The 12088-nt window shown below is 38.1% G+C and overlaps 1 protein-coding gene across 1 annotated transcript in view; it reads right to left on the bottom strand.

Moving 5' to 3' along the window:
• The window catches only part of piezo1 (piezo-type mechanosensitive ion channel component 1), a 263867-nt gene that overhangs the window by 122773 nt on the left and 129006 nt on the right, over positions 1-12088 (bottom strand). The window contains exon 9 of the mRNA XM_043707516.1: positions 3613-3781. Coding sequence (XP_043563451.1) covers positions 3613-3781 — 169 coding nt within the window. The remainder of the gene's footprint in view (positions 1-3612; positions 3782-12088) is intronic.

The raw sequence follows: 12088 nt of genomic DNA, 5'->3' as shown, positions 1-12088 counted from the left end.
TCAAAGAGAGTAGTTCACATGGAAGTGGTTGCACTGGAAATTTCATTCACTAGGAAAAGGTGTTTTTAAGTCCAAAGAAATTTACTCCTGAAATAGAATATTTTCCCCATGGCAGACATGTTTTACGCCATAGGACAAAGGTTTAAGGTGAGGGGTAAGTTGGGTAGAGGAGATCTGAGGAAACATTTTTTTCCACCCAGAGAGTGGTAGAAACATAAAATATGCTGCTTGAGAGGGTGATAGTGATAGGTACTCTCAAACATTGAAGATGCATCTGGATGAGTACTTAAAATGCCAGACATAGTAGGCTATCGACCAAGAGCAGGTAAATGAGATTCGGGTAGTTGAGTGATTTTTGGTCAGCATAGGCGTGGTGGGCTGTAATAAATGCTGAATGACTCTACTAGAATAAAACGTGATTTATGTTTGGTATAATCTATGAAAATTAACTTCAAATTAGTATTAGCAACCTATTATAAACTTTCTTTTCTATTCTCCCTTCCCGACTCCTTTCATTCACTTACTAAAAACCTATTACATTTCATCTTTCTCCCCATTCTGATGAAAAGTCACAATTCGGCAACGTTAACATTCTTGCTCTCCTCACAGATGCTGCCTGACCTGCTAGGTACTTCCAGTACAGTTTTAAAATAGGTATCCATCAGCTGCTTCTGTTTTAAGTGGGTCCTGTAACAACTTGAACTCAATTTGACATAAAATTCGATTGAACGAGAAGAGACACAATGAAATATTGCACAACAATTGCTGTGACACTCCCATTTTCACAGGTCAATTTGATAAATTCTTCATGATCCTTGCTTGACCCCCATCCTCCCTTGATAAAAATGCATTTTCCTGAATCATGAGCAAAACAAGCTCTTTCTATTTTTAAGTACAGTAAAGCTGTTGATCCAAATAGACTTCTCTTGTTCCCAAAATATCTTCTCATAAATCTTGCAAGAATAATCCTGTTTGTGGGCTGTGGTGAGCAGGGTGGAGGCAAGGGTCAAAGGGAGAATTTATTGTGCTGTATGTATCTTCCCAGTTTTGTCACGGCTGAGTTTTTAAAAAGAGCCACCACCGTTTTTGCAGGCATGAACAAGAATATAATTGATTGAACTAATGTGCACAAACAACAAAGTTTGCTTCTTCAGGGCGTGGTGCTGCAGTACAAAGAGACCATTTGAAAACTGCATGTTGCATCAAGACCATGCATCCCATTCATGCAAAAGAAAAATGAATCAGCGAAGTTTAAAGCATTCCAACGTCATTAGTCAGTAGGAACAGTGTTTATGATCCCAATACATTGCACCACAGGACAAAAATATTCAAGTTTTTGAGGGCTGCTGCCAGAATTTTTAAAAAGTGTAAATTAAAAATTTGCCGAGAGTTTTGCAGATGACCTTGTTTACTAATTACTGACTGCACAAACCTCCTTTAGTAATAGGGAATGTTTTTCAATTAAAAATGAAAACAACAGAGAGGGGATCGAGCCCATGTCCTGTCCTCATTTGCTGCTCGCAACAAAACAGGTTTTTAAAAAAATTCTTTATAAAGGTGTGGCCATCTTTAGCAAGACCAAAATTTATTGTCTATCTTAATTATCTTGAGAAGGTGGTGATGAGTTGCCATCTTGAACCATTGCAATCTATTTGGCATAGGTATATATCAGTACTGTTAAGAAGGGAATTCTTGGATTTTGATCCGGTGACATTGAAGAAACAGTGATATATTTCCAAGGCAGAACGGTCTATAGCTTGGAGAGTAACTTGCATGTAGTGTTGTTCCTATGTATCTCTTGATTTTGGCCGTCTAACTGGAAGAGGTAACAGGTTTGGATGGAGCTATTGAAGGAGCTATGAGGAGTTGCTGCAGTGTATCTTGTAGATGGTACACACTGCTGTTACCTCGTTTGTGGTAAAGGACTGAATGCTGAAGGTGTTAAGTGAGGTGTCAGTCAGAAAGCTTCGAGTGTTGTTGGAGCTGCACTCATCCAGGCCAGTGGGGAGTATTCCATCACACTCCTCACTTGTGCCTTGTAGATGACGGACAGGCTTTGGGGAAATCAGGAGATGCTTTGCAAATCACAAAATTCGGAATCTCAATTCTGCTGTTGTAGCCACAGTTTCTGGATCAGTGGTGCTGGAAGAGCACAGCAATTCAGGCAGCATCCGAGGACAGGCAAAATCGACGTTTCGGGCAAAAGCCCCCAAATTTATTCCTGATGAAGGGCTTTTGCCCGAAACGTCGATTTTGCCTGTCCTCGGATGCTGCCTGAATTGCTGTGCTCTTCCAGCACCACTGATCCAGAATCTGGTTTCCAGCATCTGCAGTCATTGTTTTTACCTTGTTGTAGCCACAGTGTTTATGTGGTGGCTCCAGTTCAGTTTTTAAGTCAACTGTATCTCCCAGATTGTTGATAGTGAGAAACTCAGTGATTGTAATGTCATTGAATGGCAAGAGGAGACGGGTAAGTACTTATTTGATAAATCAGGCATACATGTGGCACAGATATTATTCGCCAAAAATCACACCAAGTCTGAATGTTGTCCAGGACTTGTTGCGTATGGATATGATTGTTACTAGACCTGAGGAGTTACAAATGGTGCTGGACATTGTGCAACTGTCAGTGAGCATCTACACTTCTAACCTAATGATGCAGTAAAAGTCTTTGATGAAGCAGCTGAAGATGATTGGGCCTAGGAAGTAACCCTAAGGAACTCCTACAGTGATATCCTGAAACTTATATGATTGACTTTGATAAATCACAATATCTCCCCTTTGTGTCAAGTATGACATCAACAAAGGGAAAGATTTCCCCAATTTCCATTGACTTTAATTCTGCCAGGGTTCCTCAATGTTCCATTCAGTCAAATGCTACCTTGATGTCTTTCTCACCTCACCTCTAAAATTCAGTTATTTTGTCCATGATTGGATGAAAACTGTCATGAGATCAGGAGCTGAATGGCCCTGATGGAACCCAAACTGAGCCTCAGTGAGCAGATCATCACTAATTGTCATTTGAAAGCATTAACAACAACATCTTCTATTACTCTGTTTATATTTTAATGGAACAGTCTTTCCAACAAAAGCCTTGCACAAACATGGTTGTTTTACTGACCTGGGACTGGGCACATGATGAAAGATCAATGTCAAAATCCAATTTTATAAATGTCAGCCCCAGAAATGTCATCCAACTCTCCTGTCTAGTTTGCATAACGTAGCATCACCTAGGGAACTAGTTAACTATAAACCATCAGGAACCTGTCCTGATTTATTCTCCAGCTCCCCTCAACACCCATGTCAACTCAGCATAGTAACTTAGGATTTTCTTGTTCTGCATTATCCTCAGACAACTATTGCTTTCCAAGAAATTAATCACAGTATATTGTGCAAACACAAGTTTAACTTTGAAACCCCAGGAACTAACAATTCAAACACATTTGTCATATTAAATTCCTCACAAAATTAGGGCTATTTCCAGCAGAATTTCTTTAACTTAAATTCAAAAAGAACTAATTAAACTTGGAGCAAAGAACAATTCATATTCAACTGCTATTGTTAGACTGCCAATGCATAATGCTGGTATGTTAGATAAAGAATTCCACTTACTGTCTGATGAGGTACCTTTCTTTTCAGCTTCAGGAGGGATGCTATTATATAGTAGAGTAAAAGAAGGATTGCAGGATTTGCATAAGCAGGCCATGCATGATTCACATTGAGTACCAGCTCATGAGGATTTGTACAGTTTGAATGGATAATATCCTTTAGGCCAAATAACCTGTAAAAAAAAGGATATAAATTATGACAACTGATTAGATGCTATAAGTTAAACAACCTATTTAGAGATGTAGATATGGGTTGTAAAATATATATCCATAAAAGCATTGTATAAAACCGAAACATTATAAAACACAATTTTACACTGAGTCACATACTAAGGCAATTAACAAAAGCTTTGTCGATATAGTTATTCCAAGAAGCGTCTTAAAGGAGGAATAAGAGGGGTAGAGATTTAGAATGGAACTTCAGAGCTTAAGATCTTGGCAGCTGAAACAATATGAATGGCAGAACAGGCAAATGCTCACAGTTCTCAAGTCTAGAAAAGCAGCAGAAGAACCGAGCCTGGGGGTCAAGTCATGTGATGATACGGTGGAAGGAGGCAATGTTGGTGATGGGCCAGACATATGATTGGAAGTTCATCTTGAGGTCAAAAAGAACAGCAAAGTTGCAAACAGATTTGTTCAGCCAGGCAGAGTGATGTAGTCAGTGGTTTAAAAAAAGGGCTTACAAACAGGATCAAAGTAATGGTTTCTGCAGTAAACTGTCCAGGTATCTGTGTAAAAATGAATATTTGAAGGAATAACAAATGTAGACATGTTTAATAAAGATAGAAGGAAAAATGCTGCATCCTGCCATTCCAAAGAATAGTGTGTTTCAGCTGACTGACACACTGCAAAAGAGAGCAATGGCCCAGGCACCATGGTGGAAAGCAACATAATATTGTTATCTTTGGATTCTCTCAGATCTTATTTATGGTTTTTAAAAAAAAAAGCAGTTGGATTTTAGAAATTGAACCTGTGATCAGGTTGCATAGGAGATCAACAATGGACATAAGATGATCAACAAAGTCAATTATGTGGGTGATTCAGTGGTCAAGCAGATTACTTTTAACTTTTAGATCAAACTGACTACCAGAAGAAAAAGAGTCTTTTTCAGAGTTCAGTTGAAACTTTGTGTGACGACTCAAAGTGTTTAAAAGTCTTGTTAACTTCAATACCTCCTCACAATAGGCTGTAATTCTTCTACATTGAAGAGAAGGCGTGTGGGAGGTGGGCATGGGAGGAGGAGGAACTGGGTGGAGAGAGAGTGTTAGATGCAGGACTTCAGAGTTTAAAAAAAAGTACCAGGAGACATCTGACCAGATGTGGCAATGCAAGAGATGTTTGTGTTGATATGGGAGTCTGCAACTATAGGACAGTGAAAGAGATATGCAGGGACAGTAAATGGAAGGTTCAATAAATCTCAGCACTCCAAATCTTTGAAATAGTAGATGAGCCAAGCAGTTATCCTCCCAGTCTTTGATAACCCTTTTGACTTGAGTTTATTAGGAGTATGAATATAATGAACGTAGACAGAAATATGATGTTAGGAGCTGAATTTAGGGTATAACTAACTGAATTCATTGTTCTTTTAATATTTTTAACCTCAGTATTTAAGCAAATGTATTTATTGTTCATAATCTTTGATATTTATGTAGAATAATTTTGTCAATTCATTCTTCAGTAAATAATGGAACTGTCAGATTTGAAACACAAACAATAAAATGTCATTGCACTCTAACAAGGTCAAAACAATTGATAACTTTACAAGATTCTGAGTTCATAGAATGCGATGGGAGTGCTGGATATTAGTTTATGGTAACAGGAATTCATGGTGAATTTCCCTATCTAAAACAAAAAGAGTTAGATGGTTCTATTATTTGCAAAGACTTGTCTAGAGAGGGATGATTTATTGGCAAAGGTTTAATAACCAACTGACCAAAGCTCGGTTCAATAAATTAGCAGTAGTATTGGGGTTAAAGATAAAAGAAGGGGCTAATAAAGTTACAAGACATTTCATACAATAGTACTGCATCTGGGAATTGGAAGAAGGAAAGGTTGACCCAAGGCCAATGCAGATTGAATTGGCTAGGATTCAACAGCCGATCTCGCAGCTTGAAATAGCAAAAGAGAACTGTTAAAAAAAACTCCAGTTAGAAAGAAAAGGAAAGAAAAATAAACAGTCAAATTTGAAAGAACACAGCAAATGGAATTTGAACTGCTTCTGTTACAGCCTCAAAGGAAAAGTGGTAACAAGGGAGGAAAATTACAGGGAAGGAGAGTTTCAGTGAGATAAAGAAATCAGAAAATAAGACCAGGCTGAAGAAAAGCTTAAAATACAGGATCAAAGAGAAATTAAATGTTCAGACAATGAATCAGTTACCAATTTGACACAGAATCGTCGCCAAGGGCCTAATTTCACTGAGGATGTGATCTTGCTTGAGAGAATGGTGAAGATATGAGGGAGGAACCACAAAACAGGAATTCTTATTTTTACAAAGTGTTTTAGTGGGTAAGGCATTGGATTTTTGTTCGAGCCTTTTGGAAGAGAAACCTTTGAAAGAGGGAAGACTTAAAAATGCAATACTTGATGCATATCAATTAAGGTTTTGTACTGTCAGGAAAAACAAATTTAAAGAGACATTCAAAAAGCTAGCTCCAGGGAAAGAGATAATGAGGGATCAGTGATATGATGCAATGAAATGAGCTTAAATTTTTGAAAATGAGACAGAGGTTAGAGAAAATTTTCCAGTTGCTCCTGGGGTTTGGTTGGTGGACTGGAAAGTTTCTAAAAGCAGTGAAACTCCATTTTTAGGTGATGAAAGGACATCTCACATAGAGAGTTCATAAATATTCAATCTCCATTTACAAATCCACAAGCTATCTGGAATTGAACATCTAGAAAAAATAATCTAGATTAAATCTTGATTGATATGGTTAATATTGATAATATTGAAGATAAAACTGATGCAAAGATATCTATATGTTTTCACGGTGATTAGCAAATACGTTTGATGGTTTCTTTAGTGTTTAAAAGACCTATTTTGAGATTTCCTTTTCCCTAATCATTTAAAAAAGTTTTATAGTTTCTGGGTTGTTTGATAAAATTGATCTATTTGAAATTATCAGAGAATATTCAATGATCAGCAGGGAAAAGAAACTGACAAAATAACTGCAAAATTCTCAGATTCATAGGGATTTAGATAATCCAGTACACGAGTTACAAAAGGTTAATATGAAGGAACAGCACATAATGGAGGCGGCTGATGGGATGCTTTTTTTTTATTTTGAATGGAATTGAACATAAAAGTAGGGTTATTATATTCAATTATAGAGGGCATGGTAAGGCCATATCTCAAATATCGTGTGTGGTTTTGGTTTCTTTATACAAGGGAGAATGTAAGTGCATTGGAGACAATTCAGAGGAGATTTACTAGATTGACTCCTAGAATGAGTAGTTTGACTTTTGAGGAGAGTCTTGACAGACTGGGCTTGTTGCCATTGGAGTTTAGAAGAATGAAGGATAACTTGATTGAATTTTATGAAATCCTGCATGATCTTGGAAAGGTGGGTGTGGCAAGAGTGTTTTCTCTTATGGTAACGTCCACAAATAGGACTTAGTCTTTTGTCCTTTCAAGACAGAGAGAGAGAGAAAGTTTTCCTGTTCATGGATTGTGAGACTTTGGAACATTGCCTCAGAAGACAGTGGAGGCATGGTCACTGAATGTTAATAAGCTGGAGGTAGACTGATTCTCCTTCCAAACAGTAATCTAAGGTTATCGTGGGTGGATGGTAAAGCAAATTGAATGAAAACTAACAGATGAGCCATGATCTTATTGAATGGTGGGATAGCCTTGAGGGGCCAAGTAGTCTACTGCTGCTCCTATTTCATATGTTCATATGAAGACTCATACATTGAGATCCTGTTCCCAATCCAGTTTAGCATAGCTAACACAGTATAGGGAGGTCTTGCAAGGAGAGATCATTTGAAACATAGGAATTGCTGAATGAGAAAATAGTTTGGTACATATTGATTGTCTTCTAGCATCATGGTAGTCACAATGAGCATAGCACCAATTGATTTTTAATCAACCTGGGCACAAGGTGAGGAACCTCCCAGATGTGAAAAGCTTTGAGAATGCACAGGTTCAAAGTGACTTACCACTCCCCACCAGGCTACATTCATAGCTTAAATTGTGGTCTAGTGAAAAGCTGCTTAAGAACAAGCAAGTTCATAAGAGACACATGATATAAGCTGTTTGTCAAAATACACTGAAGCTCCATTTATATCCAGATCCATGATATTGTTCAGGTCACATATACACTCCAGGTTACAGGACGTAAGCACTCTCCTGAACAGAGCATTTCATGAATTTGACTTTCATCCATTGCAAGGTAGTATCTTAAATGCAACAAGAATTCTCTACAAAGCAGGCCTGTGTCAACTTTCCAATCTTTGTTCAGCATATCACAAAAGGATGAAAGTGTAAACTTGTAGAAAAAAATTATATACTTTTGTTGAAGAATGGAATAACCATCTTACAAAAATAATGTATTTATTTCCTAATAACTAACAGCTGGTCATCATTCAAGATTTAAAATGAACATTCTACAATTCTGGTAATTACTTATTTTTTAAAAATTCATTCAGGGGTATGGGCTTCTCTGGCTGGGCCAGTACTTGTTGCCCATTCATAGCTGCCCTGGAGAAGGCAGAAAGTTCCTTTCTTGACCCGCTACAGTCTACTTGATGCAGGTATACCCAAGGCTGCTGAGTGTTCCAGGATTTTGATCCAGTGGCAATGAAGCAATCGTGATATGTTTCCTTGTCATGATGGAAAGTGGCTGGGAGGAGATGGTATTCCCATGTTTCTGTTGCCAGTGCCCTTCTGTATGGTAATGATCATGGATTTGGAAGTCTAAGGGGCCCTGGTGAATTTCTGCAGTAAATCTTGTACACATTGCTGCTACTGAAGAGTGGTGTGGATGGTCAATAGCATAGACAATAGATCAGTTATGGACAATGTGTTAGCCATGAATATTTGTGAAATATGAACAAACATCTCACAACTAAAATGGAATAAATATAGCCTATAATCTCCAGAATAAATATTGACACATAAAACTGTAAAGCAACAAGGGGCACAAGGAAATGAAATCAAGATAATTGCTTCATGGAATACACAAAAACTAGATATTGTTAAAGATTCACTCATGGTCCATGACATTATGAAATGCTAAAATATGAAATGGTAAAAATTATAAGCAATGAAAATATTTTCATATTTTCATTGCTTATAATTTTTACCATTTCACAGATTTTCTTGCTCAACTAATTCAGAAGATAAGGGCATGCAATGATTTTCTAGAACGGGAACCACAGGGCGATATCAGCAATTATTTTCAAAATGAGTCACAAGATGGCACTATTGAAAAGCATACAGTCCCTTTTGAAAAGATAGACAATTACATTTTGTTAACTACAATACATTTCAAGTGCAGGTACATAACAGTATGCACAATGATCTCAACAGTGCTATTCAACTCAAAGTTGTCTCAAGTCGATGAAAGTGTGTCATGTATTGGGTATAAAATAAATGTGTCTCACATGACAGCCAGAGAAGTGAGTTTCAGGCTGGAGGAAGGTTTGGCGTGGAGTTCCCCATGGTCAGTATTGGGACCCTTTTTTTTCCCAATATTTAAGTAACTATAACTGATCTTGGTGTGCAGGGGGCAATTTCAAGGTTTGCAGATGACACTAAACTTAGAAGAATTGTAAACTGTGAGGAGAACAGACAGCACATATTCCAAAAGGGCAATGATAAGTTGGTGGAGTGGGAGGATAGGTGGCAGATGAGTTCAATGCAGACAAGTGTGAGGCGATACACTTTGGTCAGAAGAACATTGAAAGACAATATAAAATAGGGAGTAAATTTTTGAGAGGGTGCAGAAGCAGAGGAATCTGGGTTTATATGTGCCCAGATCATTGAAGGTGGGAGAACAGGCAGCCAGAGTGGTAAATAACATACACGGTCTTCACAGCCTCATTGATAGGAGCATAGAACCCAAGAGCAGGGATATAATATTGAACTTGTGCAAGTCATTTGTTAGGTCTCAGCTAGAGTACTGTGACTGTTCTGGATGTCATATTATTGGAAAGATGGGAATGCATTGGGGAGAGTGCAGAAATGGTTTACAAGAATGATTCCAGGAATGAGAAACTTCAGGTATCACGATAGATTGAAGAGGTTGTGGGGACAGTTCTCCTAACAGAAGATTAGGAGGGGATCCAGTACAATTTTTCAAAGTCATACGCAGGCTGGACAGAGTAGATAGGGAGAAGCTGTTCCTGCTTGTAAAAGAAAAGCAAGGGTGATGTCAGAAAATTATATTTCACACAATGAGTAGTTAGAGTATGGAATACACTTCCTGGAAATGTCATGGAGGTAGATTCAATTGAGATATTCAAAAGGGCATTGAGTGATTGTTTGGATCGAAATGGTGTGTAAGAATATTGGAAAGCAGCAGGAGATTGGCACTAGCTAATAGAACCGATGGAGAGACAATGGGTCAAATGGCATCCTTCCGCGCTGCAACAATTCTATAATTCTTTGAAGTCAATATATTGTCATGGAAATGAATACATCATGGCCAGAACCATCCAGCTTAAAGTATAGTGGGGTCATTTCATCCAAGTCTTTATTGTGCATAAAGCATGCGACATATAGCCGGACCCAGAAACCACACAGTCAGGGACGAACACAGACTGAAAAACCTCCTGCGCGTATACCCAAAATGCCTGTGATTTGAGAGATTTATGAATTGTCTGGGGGAAAAGTGACCTTCTGATTAATGATGAAAATAGTTTTACACTTTATAAGAACCAATCAAGAGATCTTATCAGAGAGTGTGTGCATGACAGGCTCTGCAGGTGCTGCGTTTAGAAGAAACAAAATGTTGTTTAATTCTGGGTAACAAACCAATTTTATAGCCAAGTCCATTGCATCTATAATGCAAAAATGAAGTGGTATCTTCAACAGAATGCTAACAGAAATTGAACCCTCTAAGGTAATGCAATGCTCAATAAATGTGGCAAAGGAAAAATCAAAGCCAAATGATGTGGCAATCAGACATGCAATGTAACTACGGACAGGAGCTAATGAATCAGCAGATGTGGAAAAGATGTCTAGCCACTTCTCTTCCCAGATGTAATTGTAAAACAGCCTCAAGGCAGTCTTATACAGCAAGATGCAGCCAAAAAGACCAAACAGGTGCTCTGTTCCCATAATCTGCTCAAATCACTGTCAGAACCAGGCCCTCGAGGTGTACAAGAGCACCCAAACATGACTTGCTCCTCTGATTATATCTTTTCACGTGTGGAAACATTTTGCCTCGAATAGATACCAATTACTCAGCTGAAATTAAAGATTTCCATCGCAAAAACTATGCATGCAAAAAGTAGATAATATACTTTCACAGAAATGTGCTAAACTTACATGGATTCATTTAATCCAGACTGATTTCCATTGTATGCTGTTAACTGAATCTAGCCAGCCATCTCCTAACATGCCATGATTGGACTCAGTGCTTCTCCACTAAGGGGTATTGAGAGTAAAGGACAGTAATTTTGATATTTAAAACCTTTGAGATGTATGGCAGGATATAATTTAAATAAAATGTCTTCAGCTCCTACCTACCCTGGAAATAGCTCCAGCCCCTGCTTAAATGGACAAACCAGTTCCATTACATCGGGCTCTGTTTAGATTATGCAGCTCACAAGTGACCTACAAATGAGGTGTGGCTCAGGTAAGTATCTGTGTTTGTGTGGCACTTGAACAACTTGACTCATGGTGCAGCTTGTTTAAGAATCAATGTTTTCAGTTATACTGTCACTATATTGTGCAGTGTAGTGGATAAGTATCCAACGCTTCAGCCATTTATTGGTATCACATCATGTATCAAATTGGATGAAGACTGTCATCTATAATGGCGAAGACCTCAAGAGGAGGTGGAGATAGATTATCCACTCAGCACTTCTGGTGAATGAATGTTGCCAAAGTTTCAGGAATGTCTTCTTACACTAATGTGCTGGGCTTCCGCCATCATTGAGGATGGGATGTTTTTGAAACCTCCTCTCTGAATTCAACTCCAAACAAATCTCCAAGTATCCTCTTTTGTATTTTTTCCATCTACCTCTGTTGTCAATCTTTATCCTCTCAGCTTTTTGCTCAAGTGAAACTTGGCAGACCTTTCCCAAATTTATCAAACATTTTCCTTGACACCTAGCCTGTCTGCCACATTTTTAAAATTTGATTTATTTATTGTCACACGTATTTTGTCACAAGAAAAAGTGAAAAGTGTTGTATAGTGTTGCCATCCTCCAGCGCCACCTCAAAACACACAGAAAAATAAAGCACATATCGAACATAAAGGCAAAAACAAGAAATAAGATGTGTTCAACTTTGCAGTGCTTCTTGTTAAGTGCT

This window comes from Chiloscyllium plagiosum, chromosome 17 (genome assembly GCF_004010195.1).
Source record: "Chiloscyllium plagiosum isolate BGI_BamShark_2017 chromosome 17, ASM401019v2, whole genome shotgun sequence".
In the NCBI taxonomy this organism is placed as follows: domain Eukaryota; kingdom Metazoa; phylum Chordata; class Chondrichthyes; order Orectolobiformes; family Hemiscylliidae; genus Chiloscyllium; species Chiloscyllium plagiosum.
Note: the sequence above shows the minus strand (reverse complement) of the source record. Positions and strands in the feature narration are given on the sequence as shown.